The sequence below is a fragment of the Microtus pennsylvanicus genome, chromosome 21, assembly GCF_037038515.1.
Source record: "Microtus pennsylvanicus isolate mMicPen1 chromosome 21, mMicPen1.hap1, whole genome shotgun sequence".
In the NCBI taxonomy this organism is placed as follows: Eukaryota; Metazoa; Chordata; class Mammalia; order Rodentia; family Cricetidae; genus Microtus; species Microtus pennsylvanicus.
The window spans coordinates 2,812,954-2,832,872 of NC_134599.1; the positions used below are offsets into that span (position 1 = coordinate 2,812,954).

General features: G+C 45.7%; 1 protein-coding gene across 4 annotated transcripts in view; it reads right to left on the bottom strand.

Annotated features, from left to right (window-relative positions):
- Positions 1-7,150: 7,150 nt before the first annotated feature.
- The window catches only part of Rbm33 (RNA binding motif protein 33), a 102,261-nt gene continuing 89,492 nt past the window's right edge, over positions 7,151-19,919 (bottom strand). For 2 of the 4 annotated variants that reach the window (XM_075955660.1, XM_075955662.1), the window contains 4 exons: positions 16,951-17,157; positions 14,559-14,747; positions 10,379-10,467; positions 7,151-10,127 (listed from right to left, as the gene is read on the bottom strand). In XM_075955660.1, coding sequence (XP_075811775.1) covers positions 10,079-10,127; positions 10,379-10,467; positions 14,559-14,747; positions 16,951-17,157 — 534 coding nt within the window. In that variant the 3' untranslated portion in view covers positions 7,151-10,078. Of the gene's footprint in view, positions 10,128-10,378; positions 10,468-14,558; positions 14,748-16,950; positions 17,161-19,919 lie in introns of all 4 variants that reach the window. The other 2 variants (XM_075955659.1, XM_075955661.1) reach the window with 1 other exon arrangement.

Consider the following 19,919-nt stretch of genomic DNA (forward strand, 5'->3'; position numbering starts at 1 on the left):
AATCATTAGGGAAATGCCTCTGAAGGGTGTTTCCCATCCCAGCTAGCCCGGTCTCCTCTTGCTCCCTCACTCCCCACGTATAATAAGGATGACTGAGACTCAGACCGGCTGAGCTCCCTGGAAGAAGCGGAGACCAGCTGAGCTGACTGGAAGAGGCTCAGACCAACTGAGTCACCTGGAAGGGACACCCGCCAACCTGTTGAGCTATCTGCAGGCTGTGCAGTGAACCCGAGGTTCCCACCCATGCTGGGGAGGGGGCTTCTGGTGATGCAACTGTCTTTGAGTCATTTCTGGCCCTGTATGTAACCCCTCACCCACCCATATTCCTGTAAGTAACCCAATAAAACTCATTGCTTTATCAACTGGACTTCAATAGTGTCTTAGCTTGCTTTCTATTGCTTTGCTAAAATTCCACAATCAAAAGCAACTTGAGAAGAAAGGGTTTACTTGGCTTGCAGGTTACAGTCCATCATCAGGGGGCGCCAGGACAGGAACCTAGAGGCAGGAATTGAAGCGGAGACCATGGAAGAGCACTGCTAACCAGCTTGCTCAGCTGGCTTGCTTATACAATCCAGGACCACCAGCCCAGGGGTGGCACGACCCGGTGGCTGGGCTCTCCGTCATCAACCATTAATCAACAAAACATCCCACAGACTTGCCTGTAGGCAATCTGAGGCAGGCATTTTCTCCCTTGAGGTTCCTCTTCCCAGATAACACCAGCTTGTGTTGGGCTGATAAAAACAACAGATCCCTAGGTAGGACAGGTGGGATCTGTATTTTGGTCTGTTTCCAGTAACCTATCGGATGGTCAGATGTTTATTGTCTCCCTGGAACATTGCCACACAACACCCTCTCTCATCATGCTAAGATACCTTGATCTCAGATGTCCAGCCTTCAGGATTAGGAGACAGTTTCTGATGAAGCCCCAGGCTACAGTGGGGCCCCAGGCTTCTTCTTAGCAGTTCTAGGATGCTGCGGTGACTGGTGTGCACTGTCAGCTTGACTGGACTGAGACATATCCAGTCATGTCTGTGAGAATGTCTCCAGACAAGCTTAACTGAGGAGGGAAGACCCACCCTGAAGGTGGGCAGCACTGTCCCTGGGCACCAACCCCAAACAGTAAGGACAGAAGCCTTCTCTCTGCTTCTCGAAGGCATTGGGAGGTAACTAGCAAGTGGCCCCATGTTGTGGGAGCTCTGTTTACCCAATGACATCTGGGGGTGACTTTGCCATGGGTGTGATTTTCTCTGGATAAGGGTCATGCATCCTCTTGTGGGTGGTCGGAGCCAGAGCAAGCCTTGTGGTTGGTCCTCATCTCCCCTGGGAGAGCAACGGGACAGCAGCAGCTAGACCAGAAGCGTCTTTCTTGTTCTGTATTCATGAGTTTGCTTTTCATTGCACCCCTTAATAAATTGTTAAATGGATTTTTGTGTCTCACTTCAGCCCCATGGTCCCATTGCCCAGCTAGCTCAGCTCTTGCCAGCATGGTCCTCCTCATGGACCACACTCTCAAACTGGGAGCCTCTTCTTACCTTAAGTCACTTTTATCAGATATTGTGCCACAGCAATTAGAAAAATGACACAAGGAGCACAGCTTGCCCCCCCCCCCCACTACCCACGCAGTTGATGCTCTTCCCTAGTGGGCCCCATGTGCATGCACTGCCCTTCTCTCTGGGCTGTGGCTACAGCTGTCATGGCATCGCTACCATGAGGACATTCTGTGACTGCAGTGTACCCTTCCTCCATGAGTAAGAAGCTATAGGAGAAATCTAAGTGGCTTTGGGAGCCACAAAGGACACTCTGCGAGCTTTATCACCAGCACTCACATGCCCACGAGAACCATGGGGTTTCCAAATGTGTTCCATGAGGATCTTTGTTTTCCAAATGTGTTCAGTTTCCCCAGCGTGAGCAACAAACTTCCTATCATTTGTTTCCTGCAGTGAGTTACTCTCTCTGACACATGGGTTGGCGACTAGGCCCAGGGATCAGAAAGCCTGCTCTGCAGGCCTCCACACACGGCTGGGTCTGCTCCCAGGCATTCCAGTTTGTCTGCCAGAGGCTTCAACTAGTTTCCAGGGGAAGGCTTCACAGTCCAGGCAATGGGGGCCAATGCATGAAACCGTGAGGCTGTGATGCTCAATCCAGACTGCTCGAAGATTCCAGGACTCTGTAAAAATCTGCTTTGAAAAGCAGACTCACCTATCTTTACCTCCCCCACCACTGGGATTACAGATGTATGCCTTCACAGTCAGCTTTTTATGTCTATGCTGGGGACCCAAACGCAGGTCCTCATGCTTGAACAAAAAGTACTTAGTCATCTCTCCCAGTCCAGTATCGTACTTCTCAATGTAGTATTTGGTCTCGGGTACTTTCTTTAGGGTTTCTGTTGCACTGATAACCAGAATAGTGATGGGTTGATTTGTGTGGACACGGCTGCATCTCCATTATGACGAGCTCATCATGTTGCTGCTCCCCCAGAGAACAGTTCAAGCTAGATGTCCACTCTTAATAAACTGGAAAATGTCTGTATCATCCATATTTTTATTTGCACAGATCTGCAAAGCTGGCTTTGATGACTTTATTCCTAACACAAACGGCCATGAGCACAAAAGGGTATTCAGCTTCATCAGAATGCAAATCGAAACTACCAACATCACTGCCTACCTGACAGGACCAGCTGTCTGTAAAACATGCTGGCGAGAAGCGGGTGGGAGCGCCAGACGCCACTGATGAGGCCGTACGATGATGAAGCCTCTACAGAGATCAAGACAGTGGCGCCTCAAAACTTAAAACAGAGTTACCGTGTGATCCACCATTCATTGCTGGATGCACAGCCAAAACTACTGAATACAGGATTTACAGACATCTAAATGCTCATGTTCATGTCTTCACAGTAACAAAGTATAAGCTACCCGGAAGCAAGGTGTGGCTAACTAGCGACTACAAAGGAATTCCTAAAATGATCTGCATGAATAGACCTTGAGGACAAAAATGTCACAAAAGAAAAAAATTCTGCATGATTCCTTAGCCATGAAATCCTTACAGCGCAGAATAGTAACAGCTGGGAGTCAGGTGTTGAGTGGGGACAGAACCAAGTTGACCAAGGATGAAAAGGGTTCTGCACCATGGCAGGGCCGCAGAGGTGTGAAGCGATACCTCCGAGGACAGCACACTCGATCACAACCACACACAAACCTAAGGATACTCTCTACTGCGTCATCGGTAACCTGTCATGCTTCCTCTTTTTTTTCTTAGCATACTTTGACTTTTTGAGAAACAGGGTTTTATTTTTACTTTATTAAAATGTTTTCTTCTTGACCAAGTCCAAGGGTTTCTGCACTTGTTAGTAAAAGAAAATGCAGCCAAATCAAACTACCATTCTCAGCAATGACTAGAAGCTGAGAACACCCAGGCTCTCTGCAGAACACGGTGGATCTCCACTCCAAGTGCTTCCTTTGAGTCGTCTGCCCTGTGGGCAAAGGGAACATTTTTGCAGCTGGCTCACCGGCATGACTAGAATGGGCACACTTCAGAAACATGTTTGGAATGGGTCTCTGGTCCTGTCCTCCGGCTGATGCTTGGATATATAGCCCTTTATGAACCCCGGGCTATTTTGCTAGCCAAAATTTAAAAAAATGACCCACAACTCGGCTATGTGGGATGTAAGGCTGGACAGGGTTTTCTTCCTGCTTAGATAACTGGAGCTTGGCCCCAAGTCCCCTCCTATTGACTGCCAACACATAGCCTCGGCCTGACAGACAAGGCATGGCTGCATGTGTACCGCCTGTCTTATCCTCACTCACAGGCACTGGCCGATGAAGGTCTGTCTGGCTCAGGTGCAACGTGTACTCCTTCTCAAGAAAGTCAAGGAGCAGGTATGAGTACTTCTGTGCACAAGAGTAGCTAGTCCAGACAAGGGGAGAGCTACACAGGGTAACGGGAGAAGGGAGATGGCCTGGGCCAGGATGAAGCCTAGCCCCATGGCACAGCACTGTCTGACTACTCTTTGAATCCATACCCAGGAGCAGTGTAGCTTTATAAGGCTTCATTCTCAAAACAGATTGGGAATACAAGATCTGCATGGAACAAAGCTAGCAGCTGCAAGGTGGGACAACGTGGTGTTGTGGCTCATGTCTCCATGTCTCGGCTCTTGAGAGCACTGCGACAAAATATGCATTTCTTGCAAGCTGTACAATTACATATGAATGTATTACTAGATCTAAGGAGAGATGAACTCCCCAACTTGCCCAGCAAGGTCCTGTCATCGTTTGGTCAGTTCCAAGTCCTGCAAAACAGGACAGTGGAGAGCGGTTACCTGATTTCATGGTTCCACTAAGGAAACACCTATGATGCAGCTTTGGGCTGTGCTGAGAGGCACCTCTCCCCAATCCCACCCACCCAGGACTAGTCAGTGCCCAGAACATGGTGTGGGGCCCGACAGACGCAAGAGGAAGTAAATTCTTCAGTCAGGAGAACCTCTTAATATTTTATTGACAGACTTTTTGGTTACAGTACAGTTCAAACATTGTTTGCTATGAAACCACACAAATGATACACAAACAATACATTTTCTTTTCACCTATGTCACTACTATTGTTCACATATACAGCCTGCAAGAGTTCCCAAGTGGTTAATGCCAAGGAAAACTGAAGTAAAGCACAGCAGTGTCACTCATATGGGAAGAGCACGTGACTGGCAGAAACAGTGAGGCCAGAAGAAAGCAAGGCGGTGTCTCGTGGTTTCTAAGCAGCCAGCGCACTTCCAGCAACATAGCCCGCACTCCAAGCTGCCTGCACAGCAGGGAGGCGCACACACATTACACGACGAGGAGGGCCATATCAGCAAGGGCAGTGTAACGGCCACACGGCCACCACTTCCAAGCGAATGAGAGCACGCTACCACTAACACTGACCCACGCCCTGGGTCCTGCAAAGGTAGAGGAGTAAAAACAGAGAGGGCTGGTTAATAACATGCAGACCACAGCTGAGAGGCACTGGCATCTTTAGGCCCAGAGTCAAACTGCAAAATAACAAGCAAAAGTCAGGCTCTCCAATTCAGGTTCTGGAGGAGCAAATCCCAAGGAAAGACCTGTTGAGGCAAAAGGGTTAGAGAAACTGGAGATGTGGCCCTGGTGCAGACATCCACAATGTTCCCTCCTGCCAGAGGGAACCTGACTCAATTATCAGTGGCCACTGCAAGCGTGGAAACCATGGAAGTGGAGGGAGAGAGCATGCAAACAGGAGAATCGCTGGGAGGGGAAACAGTGACAATACCTCAGGTGTGAAGAGGGAAGAAAGCAGAAGGTGAGGAGGGAGCCAGAGCCCTTGCCAGGGCAGGGGAGTAGAGCCAAGAGTGGAGAAGAGAACACAACATCAGACACTCTTATAGCAAAAGGAAACCACTCTCCATCACTGCTGCACCTGCAAATTAAACAGCAAAATTAAAGCCTAGGAGGGAAGTCCTCACAGAGGACACAGCTCTGGATCCCACACCTGTGAAATGTAAAGAACGAGTGGTTATGTGCTCCTCAGGGGCCAGTCAGTGTGGTCTGGGTGCAACATGCTGTCTACAGTGTGTGTGTTCTAAGACAACAGTGCAGAATGCAAAAGGTGTTAGTCCCCCAACCAGCCTCCGCTGCACGTGTCCTTAAAATAAAAAGCAGTTTAGCAGGAAGTCATGTAAGAAGGTCAAGAGGTCTACTGTCTAGAGCACACTAAACTTCCAAACACAGAACACAATAACATGCACCTGCCCATCCCACCTGTGGGACTTGTGAGACAAAAATTATACAGGTTTTCTCTAAATCGCCTGCCTTTCCCCACAAACCTTTTCAAATCAGTAAACTGAACCAGGGAGAACACTTAGAACCTCTCCCTACGGTAGGTCTAAGGGACAAGGAAAGAGCTGCTCAGTGAAAATGCCTGTCCTTTCAACTGTCCTACCATCACACAACAGAAAGAGTAGATGATCAGCAGTCTCTAGGGAAGTCAGGTGAGGTGCATTAACAAGTGCCCCTTCCTGACACTTGATACCAACAGAAGGTATACCTGGGATCCAATATGAATCAGTGGATTACTCTGGTTCCAGTACACAAAGCCATGGGTTTGTGTACCTAAGAAGTTAGGCATTTCAAATGACAAAACTAAATAGGTTGCAAAAAACCTTACAGAAAATCCTTAGGATTTAATAAGTCAAGGCTAACTGCCTTTCAAAGTTTATACTTAAGAATATAAAAATAACACTTGACAAATTTTAAAATTCCTAAACCATCATGGCAGTATTATTAAACATGGTAAAGTATCTAAAGACTCTCCCATAACTGAGCTAAGCTTCTAATGGCTTCCCCTGTGGGGAGGGGTCTTGTTCTTGCCCACCCTGTGCCCCATTAGTTAGTTCCTTTGCAGAGTGCCTCAAGATACAGTCTCAGATGGCCAACACCTTCCCCACTAGCTCTCCCAGGCCTTTTCTTCCTTTCTGAGAAACAAAAATAAGTGGGCAGGAGATTAAGGATGCAAAGTCAAAGCTGGGTCCAACAAGTAAGAGGCAGGAATTAAAGCTGATTCCCAGGAAGGGAAACAGCAAGCAACGGAGCCGCCCTTTGTGGCCCAAAGCCTGGCACAGGGATGTGCTTACTGACTCGTTCATTTTGTCTTGGGTCAGAGGACACGGAGAAAAGAGCCTCGGAGCACCCAATAATGACCAAGAACAATACTTAGCTACTGCATAGACCTCTTGGGCTAGTGCCTTTACATCACTAGGACCTATCTTCGACTAGCATCGAAGCCAATGGTCTACATCAAGCTTACCTTCCCAATATTGCCACAAGGAGATAAAAGACAAACAAAACAAAAACCAAAAGACAGAAGACAGGTATAGTCTTTAAGCCTAGTCCTCCAAGAAAGACCCTTCAACTGGCCTATGTCACTCCAAAAATTCCCTCACTTGCTCATCTGTGGGGCTCTTCGCCTTACTGAAGGACCAAGCTTGGGGTCCCATTGGAGGTGTACATCACTGACATTCCCATCCTTAAGACTCGATCCTCGCCCACCGGACCATTGTCCAGTCCTCCCTCCCATGCCTTTTAGGTTCCCTGACAGCTTCCGTGAGCAGCAAAATCTTCTTCTACCTGCTTCAGGCAGAATGTTGCGGGGGGGGGGGGGGGGGGGCGCACCCCTGGGTGCAGGACCTAAGCTCCATCCTGATTCAGACAACCATCCCGGACCTTTGCACATCACATGAGAGCTATCCAGATGAAAATGGTCATGGAAAACCCACCTCCCACCCCATCCACCACACTCCTCCACGGCAAGGTATGGGCACAGGACCTGCATAAGAAGCTGCCTATTTGGATTGTGGGGGGGGGCAGGGTGGAAGTTTACCTCAGAATCTCTTTTGAAAAAGAAAAGGTAAGATTTTCCCCCTCAAAAAGAGTTTCAAAATAAGGATTTAACAAATGTGGCCAAGCCAAGGGCAACACAAGGTTATGTTGAGGTAAGCAGCTAAGTGAACTCACAATCATTACAGCACAAAATAAACAAGGCAAAGAGGGAAAGTTATTCGTCCCCTCCCCCTACTCTCCACCTAAGGACAGATGCGAGATCATTCCTTCAACCTTCTGGAACTTGTGAACAAATAATACACAGATGAGGGTTAATGTATTGACTTACTACCATCTTTATGAAAATCGAATGTACACAACAACAGTTATGAAAGTGTCTCCATTAAACTTTGATAAGACAACAAAAAAGAGAACTAACAAATAGCTAAGATGTTGCTGTTTGAGTTGAAAGCATCTCCAATAACACTTTAATCTTACAGGTCCATATTTACACAGAATGCTAATGCTTTTCCTTCTCATTTTAAATGCATGATAAAGAAAGAACAGAGATAATGGTTGCAGCAGATCTTCCACGGGTTGAGTTCGGGTGGTGGTTTGACTTCACTGTGAGAAGTGCGCTGCAGGTGGGGAACGTTCTTTCTAATTCTGCTTCTTTCACTTCCTGTGGTTTCCTTCACAGAAGTTTAAGCCTTTAAGGCTGGCCCTCCTGGTCTGACAGTCCACACCTGGTGGATGTGTACCAAGGCCAGAGTGAGCAGCTGTTCTAAGCAGTACTTGGAGCTGGTCTCTCAGGACACTGCAATATAGAGAAAGCTAGTTCATGTGTGTAGACAGTTAAGGGACACACATGCTCCTGGATACCTCATCGCACACAAAGTGGCCCTGGGGCCTGAGGTGAAGAGTGCTGCTGATGAGGTTGTTTCCTTAAATGACTTCAATGCGTCAGTGCCTATGTTTCAGACAAATAAAAAAAAATGTAGATTTGGGTTTTAAAGGCCCAGCACTCAAAACTATTTCAGAAAGAAGCAAACATCTTAAACTTCTTTTTCTGTGTCCTAATCCTCAATCTCCTACATGGCCTCTATCTTGTCCAAATAGAGCTAACATATTATCAAACTCACCAATTTAGTGAAATATCTTAATGACCCCTGTGTCTAAGAGAAATGAGTGGGAGAGACAGTGGGGTGACCAGATAGCACTTGGATGGACTGGGCAAGCTTGGTAAAGGCCCAGTGGGGCTGGCCCTCAATGCACCTGCCAGGGCTGAGGCAGAGGCATTGTGGTCAGAGGTGGCACCATAGCCACAAGGTCTTCTAGGACATCTTATAAATGCCTCACCTCAATTGCCTGGAACCCAAGTAACTACTATATTGCCCCCAGTGCTCCTTGCTAGCATATAATATCATCTCACAATTGGCCCTATGAAGTTTCACAGGGCCTGGAATACCATTCTCCGGTTCTTAACACTGGCAACTTAATTGAGAACGTAATGTAAAACTTCAGCTGTGGAAGCCAGCGACTTCACATCCTACACCTACTCCTCATTACCCAGCGACAGTAAATGACAACAGACCTCTACTTCCCTCAGTCCTATTAAGATATGAAAGATAAAATCACAGGTATAAAATACAACTAAAAGTCCTGAGTGTGTCCTAGTGTCATTGCCCAGTTTAGAGCATGTCCCAAACACTGAGCGTTCATGGGGAAACATAATAAGGCACTGTATTCAGTGTCTGCCCAGCATGGACTTCCATGGGATGTTTTTTTAGAAAGTGAGTCTCGCCTGGTAGAACTGACCAAAATGACTAATGTGGACAGACCCACTTATCTTGGGCAGCATCCAGCCCTGCTGAGAAATCCATCCCTCCGCATGTGATAGAAGGGCAACCCAAAGGAAACTCAGAGCCCTGGAGGACAGTGAGGTAATCAAAGCAATGACAGCACACACTACAGAGCTAGGGCATTTAAAGAGCAGAGGGCCAAGTAGGTCTGACCACCTTTCAAGCTGTGCCTCAACCTGTGCCAAGAAACTAGGCCAAGAGGGCTGCCTGTGAGGTGACAGAGCCACTGGACCTGGAACTCCCTGCGCTGCTTAGCTAGCACTGTGCCCACCTCAGAGTTTCTGCTGAGACAGGCAGCACTGTGGAGGTATTTACAAGAAGCAGAATTGCCACTTCCATGGCACCATTCCCAGCCACCCATCTCACACCCTGGCTTTCCAGGGCAGCTGAGTGCAATCATAATCACTCGAATTTTTACCTTTGTTTTACCAGAGCCTGTGAGGGCTTTCTGAGATCACTCCAGTTAAGCCTGGTTGAGAACTCTTTTCTAGCCTGTACTGAAGATAAGTGCAACCATTATCAAATATTCTTTACTGTGGAAAAATCCTTGGAATTTGAGCTGGTAACATTCTTTCCTGAATCTAATACTGTGACCAATCACATAGTAGGATCATGAAGAACAAGGTCTACATGCATTGTAAGCACTTGGAAACAAGAGAACATGAGGACAGAGTTCTGTGGACGACAGAATTCAAAGCGATCTAACACCAGACTCCAATCCCATGTCCACCAGTTTAACTCGCTTCTGGAATCACCCTGTGGCTGGTTGGCGTGCAGACAAGATGGCAAACTGCAGACTGGAGAGACCTACACTTCTGGAGATCCTGTGCCAACCTATAGCTTCCTTGAAGAAATTCCACAGTGTGTGCAGCATGAGGTCAGGTTTTCCCATTCAAGATCACTCCACTATCAGGGCCACATTTATGTGGGACAGATCAATCATGTGCCTGTGGAAATTTGAAAAAACAGTTAACACAAACTCTTGATGGCAGCAATTCACCAACGTGCACAGAAGTGAAGTAGAACCTAATGAGAAAAACCCAAGGTATATGAAAGCAGAATGGGCCTTCTCCAGACAACAAAAGTAGATTACAGGAAAGATATGTAGCCATGGTCTGCACCTCTATACAGTACAGCACTCCCTCATCCCATCGCCCCCCCCCCCCTGCAGTTACCAACTACAGAGCACAGAGGCTACCTGTGGAATTTCTGCTGAAATGCTAGTGCGTGGGCTGGCTCCTTGAACTTGGCTATGGCTTTCCGCTGCTGAGGAAGCATCTGTAAACTCTATGGGAAGAAAACAAAGACAATTAATGCCAATTGTGACATAGAATATGAGCAATTACATATTTTAAGTTTCTATACAAAGCAGCAGGCGAGGTTGTCACCTGAAACATGAAAACAAGCTACCTGTCCTTCGTTGCCTCCCTGGGCACCTGTGCAAAGCAATGCTGCTGATTAGCTGGGGAGTAGCACTCTACCCTATAGTATGATATTCAGATCCCTCTCCACTCTGAGACTGACACAGGTACCCATGGGTAAAAACTCTTTCCCTATGCCTTTTGATGGTGTCCTCATCTGTCTAAAGAATGACTCTTATCCCTGGTTTACCACAGAGTAAATGGGTTATGGCCACACGGCACTGGATACATAACATATTCACCGAGTGTCCACTCTGGGTGAGGGACTCTATGCATGGATGGCACATTGTACCCCAGAGCTTTGGATTTTTCTCAGCTCTACATTTCTACAGATGTAGCAAACCTGGCTTGCAAGTGAGAATGCTGACAAAAGCTGCACACTGAGAAATGGCAAAACGGGATCTTAAGTCATGCAGGCCCCAGAGCCTGTTATCTCACTGCTTTGGCTAGCTACCTTTCCAATAGTCAATATGGCAGTGAGAAACAAACTCACAAGGCTGGGCATTTCAATCTAGTCCACAGAACTACTAGAACAAACAAACAAAATGCTAACACAAAAAATGAAAATCTGGCCAGAGGCAGGAATCAGTTATCACTACATTATGGCTCAAACCCAGTACTTGCCTTGAAGTCATTGTCACTGAGCCACATGGGAAGGAGTGACTTTTTGTTCTCAGATACCTCAGGTTCATGGGGTAAAAACTTAATTTTCTTCTTAAAACAATTTCAGGCAAAACCTGGCAAACAGATTTCTTCAAGCAGAGGGGCCTTGAAATTACAGTGAACTTATTTTCTTGGCTCTAAGCTTTAACCTGGCTCTGCTCTCAGAACAGAGTGACTTCTGACTCACAGGTCTCAACTAACTGCACCCTCTCCATCTGAAACTTAAACATCAGGAGCCTTACACCTCATCTATCTCTTGCTCAACCTTTCACCAGTCTCCTTTGGTCTAGAAGAGCTGAGAGAGTGTTCGGCAGTAGCATGCTAATGGAGATCAGAAGTTTCTATGGAATCACTGCCTGACCAAACACAATTCTCAATTCTGACAGGTACTCAAGTATGGTTTACCATCACTCTCTCAAGTAAAAGGCTTGAAAGAACAGGTGTCCTCTTGGCCAACACCAGTACTAAGAAAGTGAGCACTAGGTGGTGCCATACCCAAAGCACATCGACCCTACATTTCATTTTGAAATATAATTCCCCAAAGAGAAAAAACACACTGCTTCTTCTCAAAGAAAGACAACAGTGCTGGATGGAGATCTAATTCTACCACTTAACACCATTTCTTTGATATCTGTATTTAAACCTGTCAAAGCAATCAAGCACTCTTGAAATCACATTTCTATCACTTAAAAAAATTATTAAAAGTTGAGTGTGTGTGTATGTGCCCAAGAAAGTCAGATGTATCAAATGTTTACCTATGAGTTACCTAATGTGGGTGCTGGGAATTGAATTCTAGTCCTCTTTAAGAACAATATAAACTCTTAACTGCTGAGCCATTAAAAGTGCTCAGTCACTTCTTTACCCATTAAATACTACGAGACCTTGTTTTGCTTGGTTGCTATACGCCTTTAATCCAGAACTTGGGAGGCAGAGGCAGTTGGATCTCTGGGTTCAAGACCAGGCTGGTGTATAGAGTGAGTTCTAAGACAACCAGGGTCACACAGAGAAACCCTGTCCTGAAAAGCCAAACAAAAGAAGAAAGGGAAGAGAGGGGAGGGGAGGGGAGGGGGAGGAAGGAGAAGGGAGGAAGAAGAGGAGGAGGAGGAAGAGGAGAAGGAGGAGGAGGAGGAGGAAGAAGAAGAAGAAAAGAAGTAATTTACAGATGCTGAGAAAATCCACACAATCCTACTCAAAACCATCCCACTGACCTAAGACCAGAAGGAGTCAAACTGCTCTGCTTCCAGGGTGAATAGGCCTTGGCCCATCAGTTCCTCAGGGACTCCCAGGGTTTAACACAGCACTGAAGCTTCTAACTCATCTAAAGGGTAGGCATGGGTGGTGTAACCTAGAAAACTCTCCATTGGCTCTCAGGCCTTCCTCTCTAACACATGCCATTTATCAACAGCAGCATCTCTTATGCTTGGGACTGGGGAGGGCCACAATCAACTTCATTTAAAACACAATTATTGCCGGGTGGTGGTGGCGCACGCCTTTAATCCCAGCACTCGGGAGGCAGAGGCAGGCGGATCTCTGTGAGTTCGAGGCCAGCCTGGTCTACAAGAGCTAGTTCCAGGACAGGAACCAAAAGCTACAGAGAAACCCTGTCTTGAAAAATCAAAAAAAAAAAAACAAAACCACAATTATTCTGATTGTTTTCAGAACACACACACACACACAAAGTGGCACACAATTATTCTGATTGTTTTCAGAACACACACATACACAAAGTGGCAAATAAAAGGAGGAGAAAGCCACTTAAGAGGTTTATATTAATCAAAGTACAAAACTTATTGTATGAGACAAGTAAGACAGAGGTCACATTGTTTCAACTATTTATCTCCAGGCAGCCTGTGAGTCCCACTGGACCATCTGCTGGGGATAACCAGAGTAAAGAGAATACCCAGGATTGCTTACGGTGAAGCCAGGGCACATGGCAACAGTGCTACAGCTGCCCTCACACTTAGGGCATAAATTCTGGAAAGTGAGAATAAACACAAGACCCATTTAGCAAGCCTTCATTTAGCAAGCATCTGAAGCCATGGTGCAGGCTCTAGTGTTGGAATCTGGGCTATTATGTGAACCAGAATTTTCAATTATTATTTTGTCTGACATGTTAATACATCTACAATTCTCTATTATTAATTCTGTTTCTACAAATAAACCATGCTACAATCAACTACTCAGAAAGCATCTATCCCCTTTTAGACAGTCTCAACATGTACCCCAGATGGCCTCAAACTTGTGCTCCTTCTGTGTGAGTTTCTCAGTGCTGAGATTCCAGGTGTGCACCACTACAGCGGCTAAAACCACCTATCCTTAAAGACAAAGCGTTACCAACACCTGCTACACGTGGGAGCCAAAGTCTGAAGGTTAACTTCTCAATAATAAATATTAAATTAAATTTAACAGCCTCTCAAGAATCCCATAATGAAGATGGCTATCATTAAACTCAAATACCTAAACACTAGGCTCAGTTTTAGAAGGCTTTCTCTGAGAAATCTATTCACTTTAAGACCTCTTAATAGTAAACAGGAAACATATCTGTTTGAGACAGGATCTTTCTTGCTATATAATCCTAGCCCAGAACCTGTTATGTAGAATAGGCTGGGCTCAAACTCACAGAAGTCCTCCTGCCTCTGCCTCCCAAATGCTGGGATTAAAGGCCTGAACCACTACACCTATATGTAAATGGAGGTCGGAAACACCTTAGTCAAGAACTAAAGTAAAAGTAGGCCCTTCATTCTGCTCAGAAATGTAACATTCTCTGGGTAACTTGCATTTTTCACTGGCCAGGCATGACTCTGAAGACTACCTGCAGAAGAGAATGCAGGGTAAACTTGCCTATAGCAGACATGGGATGATGTCTGTCTCCATCCTTCACACCACTGGTAATAAGCTCAGACCTGAAGCATCAGACTCTGTCATTTGAAAGGACATGACAACAAAGTACAAGTAACTGCTGCATGTGTCCTGTAGATACTAAAATGAGCATCAGAATTGTGACTATGTGAGAGAGCTTCAGAAAAATAAGACAAAGTAGCTAATTATTTGAAATTCTAAGAAATTATCACAAGTAAAATGTGATTTGAGAAAAAGGATAGGTATGTGTACACATGTGAACTTCAGAGGCAGATTTCAAAGGATAATATGTTCTACTAGAGCACTACTTCTTTCTTCTCCAGTACCATCTTAATACAATGTAACCCACAAGGGCCCACAGTGCTCACGTATGACATAGCGGTTTTATCTGGAGAGATGACTCACTGGCATCGTCACCACCTGCAGGAAACCCACCTGGATTGGCCCCACAGACATCAGCAGGCTCTTCAGCTGGGCATCAGTAGTGGATGAGGAGAGTCCTTCCACGGACACCACACAGGGCTGTGGTTTGCATTCCACCACTCGAAGGTTCTGCTTATTTGGCATTAGGCGCCCTCGGCCCATGGGACCTGCTACTCCTCGGCCTCGTCCATGCATGATGGCCTGGTAATGACAAAGAAGATGTATTCTGATACCCGAGTGGATTCTTCCTGTAGTAGCTAATAAAGTACAAAGCAAGCATGTGCCCAGGGTTCATGAGGACATGCTATGAGTCACAGAATCTTCTCTGTGTTAATCAAACCTTAGAGGGTGGCCTAATAGCTAACTGAAGCAACACCAGCAAGTACAATGAGGCTAAGATGGAAGCCCAGCAGAGTTCTGCAGCTATAATTGGGAGGGATTCTGGTGTTACTTTCATTCATGATACAAACACTGTAAGGATACAGGCACTGGCTGCCATTAGCACACGGGGGAGGGGTGTGTGTGTGTGGCAGAACCCATCTTAACTGCCCTAAGCACACAACTCTTCCCACCATGGCAAAGGCTAATGGACACATGGTATACACAGTGCTAGCTCGCTAACATCAATAATGTGTCACACACGACAAGTTATATTCACTCTTTGAAACAGGACTTCACCTGGTCTTCTGTGACAATCACCTCCAGAGCTCTTACATAATCATATACCAAAAAGGGGTAAAAGAACCTCAAAAGCATCATTTTTCAAAGCCACCCAAGTGTCGGAACTACAATGAAGAGCCTTTAAAAAGGAATATCTGGCATTTCCAGTATTTTCAACTAGTACAACAATTAAAAAGAGATGACCTAATTCTGCAGTTATCTAACTAGGAATGCAGAGACAGTGGAACTGAAGCACACTGGACCTCACCCATGTCCTACCCTAATTCTGTACCAGCGTTTGGTTAAAAGGAACAATTCAACAAATGCTGCCACCTCCTAAGAAAAGGTAGAAAGCCATAGCTGATGCCTAGGATATGCAATGCTACCACAAGTATGGATCTCTAGAGGAATACAACTAGAGGTTCATCTACAGAAGGCCACCACTACTGCTGTGAGACAAGCTGTGGGGAAGTGGAGACTGTTCCAGGACTCACACAGGAGACAACGCAAAAGTGAATAAACCAGCCTTCTGCTTTCATTACAGGAAGTCACAAATTTCAACCAGATAGTAGGTTTTGCCATAATTATCTTATAAATGCCTCACAATAGCTCTAACAAGTGAGAAACACCACTGGCCTCTTAAAGGAGAGCTAAGAGGGCTGAGGGTGGGTGAAGCATCTCTAGTATACCCACATGAAATTTTCTAAAGCTATGTTCTAATGCAGCCAGGGGTTAGGTCTGAAATGCAGCCTGGAACAGGCTGTGAGATCAACCATTTTATTGCTGGATTTATCACTAATACGTGCACATCTGGCCTGCTGTAGCAGCAGAGTCATCTACTGACAGGACACACAGGTGAAATGGAACACTGCATGAGCAGACCCCACATCTGAAGAGGGGCAGCGCCAGCACCAGGCTCCCTCTGCCTGGCCTCACCTGTTCCTTAGACATGGATGACTCTGTATCCATCTGCTTTGGAAAAGTAGAAGGTTGCCTTTCCCCCAGAAACTGAGGAAGAGTACACTGTCACTTCGCTGCCTGCAACATGACTAGACTGGCCTCCTCAAGAAGGGTAAGGAGTCCACAGATAGGCTGGGCCCGGAGGAAATGACCTTCATTCACCTTCATGACTCCACATCTCCACAGGACTTTGTCTCTATTCTTTTTCTTTCTTTCTTTCTTTTTTTTTTGGTTTTTTGAGGCAGGGTTTCTCTATGGCTTTGGAGCCTGTCCTGGAACTAGCTCTGTAGACCAGGCTGGTCTCAAACTCACAGAGATCCGCCTGCCTCTGCCTCCCGAGTGCTGGGATTAAATGTCTCTATTCTTTCAAAGATTTATTTATTATTATGTATACAACATTCCTTCCATGTATGCTTGCATGCCAGAAGAGGGCACCAGATCTCATTATAGTTGCTGGGAATTGAACTCAGGACCTCTGGAAGAGCAGTCAGTGCTCTTAACCTCTGAGTCATCTCTCCAGTCCCCTTTGTCTGTACTCTTGAGCTGATGGGTAATTGCAGGCAGGAAGGGCACAGTCCTAGTTCTCCATTAGGGACATCTCTGGGGTCAAGTGGGTAGAAGGAACACAGGAGCCCAGTACTGTCTGTACAGTACAGGACTAAGAAAACAATGGCTCATTTACCAATGTGAACATTAGCAAATGCCAGAAAAACCACCTAACTCCAATTTCTTTCAGCCAGTGACCAGGAAACTTATAAGAGGCAGGACCCTTCCACTTCAGTACCTTCTTGGCTGGGTGAATCCCTTGGATGCTTTTGATCCCTGGAGAAATAGCCGGGTACATGTGGGGCCCCACAGGCAGGTGCTGGGGCTGCTGAGGACTCCCCTTGGTCAGCGTCACCTTGCGAGCAGGCTGCTGTCTCATGTCCGGAGGCTGGGGAAGCCGCTGGGGCTGGCTCTCTGTGTGAGAAAAGCCATCGCTCTCTCCTCCCTGCTGAAATCAACAAGGTAGCAGGAGGATCAGTGTCTGCTCACCATTCTGGCCATGCACTGGCGCCCACTGCGATTGCTGACCGAAACAGAACCTTTCAGACATAAATAATACCAAAGCTGTGTTTTCCCTGGAGCCAGTAGGGAAACTTCTCATTGGGCAGTGGTTAAGGTTTTAAATGCAGTATTTTTAAAATTTAAAACGTTAAGTTTTCTATTAACGAATATATCTATTTAAATGAGCTGCAATGAACACAGGTACTACCTAATTTGTACTGGTTAAATTGTAAAACTACTTCATTTTTTATTACCAAGAACACTTTTGTTGAAAACTGATAGTGTGTACAGGTAGTGGTCTTAAAACTTTGTAGGTGCTGCTCAAACCCACCACAATAGGGAAGCTGCCTGACCCCAGTGTCTGTTGCAGGAGACTCCCATTTGAGGATATATACCACCAGCAGGTTTCATAGTGGGTGAATGTCAGAGAAGTAGCATAAGTGCTGGGCTAAGAGCTTTGGAAACATTTACAACCTGTTTTCTGTTCCTACTACTCCCAATCTCAATTGCTCCTGACTATAAAGACCATGAGGAATGTCTGTGAGGCATGCCCACATCAAGCTGGCATCTGAGTCTACTGTACTACCAAGCAGCCTGTGGGCGAGACCTATGGGCAATCTGCAGTTTTCAGCAAGTTTCAAAGAATGACTGGTGGGCAGGACAGAAAGAATAGATGAAAAGAATTCTGCCCTGTTACAATGCAATCTTATTAGAAATGAATGCTGGGCCTTGAGAAGCGGCACTAAACTTGTACTCCTCCTGACCTGAAGAGGCATATATCAGCTAGTGGTTGATAACCTTTCCACACAGGTTGCACAGTCATGAAAGTAACGGGTGGTGACTTAGCAAATGATTTCAAAAGAAGTACATGTCTATATACATCTCCAATTCCCACTCTGCTGTAGGTGGATTGTAGTTTATCCCCACCAAAACCATGCTGAAGTTTAATTGTCGGTGCAGGCCTCACTCAAAGGGGTTTTGGTCAAAGGGGCTGCACCCTTATGAACTGATTAATGTGATTCTGTGAGAATGGATTAGATATGCCACTAGCTATCAAAAAGCACCTGGCTTCTTATATCCTCCTCTCTTCTGCAAGCACCTGTCTGACTTTCCTCCATGAGGCCCTCATCAGAATTTGGATCCTGGTACCATGCTCTGAAATTTCCCAACCCGGAGAATCAAGAATCAAATTTAACCTCTTTTCTATATCCAGCATCTGGTATTTTATTATAACCAAGACTTAGAAAACCTCCAAATTTATCTTTTAGAAACAAGCTAATGGACAAACGGGCTTTCAAGGAAAAGCAACTAATGTGGTGTTGAAAGTCCTTCTGCCTATGTGTTGCATTTATTGGTTAATTTATAAAGAGAAGCTGCTTCGGCCTGTGATAGGGCAAAATACAACTAGGCGGAGAAAACTAAACTGAATGCTGGGAGAAAGAAGGCGGAGTCAAGTGAAACACCGTGTAGCCACCCGAAGGGAAAGACAGGAGCTGTCAGCCGGAACCTTGCCAGTAGGCAACAAACCTCATGGCAAATATAAATAATGGAATGGGTTAATTCTAGATGTTAAGAGCTAGCTAGCAATACGTTTAAGTGACTGGCCAAGCAGTGATTTAAATAATATAGTTTCTATGTGATTATTTCTGGAGTCTGGGCAGCCAGGAAACAAACAAGCGGCCTCCTACTACACCAATGTAATTATAACCCAAGAAAAAAAATAAGCTTTAAACTGTTACAAGGAGACAGAGCTTTGGCTCACTGCAGCATGCAGAAACTGCCAAGTCTGGTCTCTCCAAAACTTCACAGATTTGCTAAACAATCATTTGGGGGCAATGGAATCAACACTGAAACAGGTGACAGAGTGCTGCTTTCCAGGACTGCATATGTGTGCGCTGCCGCCGCCTTTCTTTCCTCGACCCATGGACCCACAAGCTTCTAGGGCTGTGGTCCTGTCTGAAGGCTGAAAAAGTCAGATTCCAGGCACTTTCCTCAGCATGCCTGTAGGCTGGGGGAGAAAGTTGATCTGAAGGGCTGTGCTAAGCTAAAAAGTACCCGTCTAGCACTAAGGAAGTCATGCTAAGAACCAATAATTAAAAAGAAAACATGTAAAGCAGATATATATAATACATCAAAATTCAGGGATTCAAATACTACAGTTATAACAAAAAGAAGGGGAAAAGACCTAAGATCAAGTTGAAACTTTAAGAGAAACCAGTCCCACTTCCAAACAAAGCAGGAAGAAAGAGACAATGAAGCTCATACTCAAGAGTGGGAACAGAGAAGCCTCTTCTCCATCAGTACCAAAGGCTGCTCTGAGAACAAACTCCACACTCCTTTGATTATCCTGAACAAGAAAAATGGGCAAAAGACAAATATTCCAAACTGGAAAATAGAGGGACCATAACGATGCCCCCACGTAGTGGAAGGAATATTTGAACACGATGCCATCGTATCAATCAACTTACATGAAATGCGCCAACCGTACAAAACACATATAGACCCAAATTGAGTCAGCAAACAGTGATGATAGAGCACCAAAGAGCAAGGATGTGCAGCTAATGAAAAGACACTTCTTACAAAGAAAGACTCCCCTTCCTCCCAGGGGATTTTACCACAGAGCTAAAGTAAAATTGTTAGCTACTTCAGTCTCCTTCAGGTAAAAAGGGAGGATGGAAGGCCCATGTTCTGGTTCATTCTCCAAGT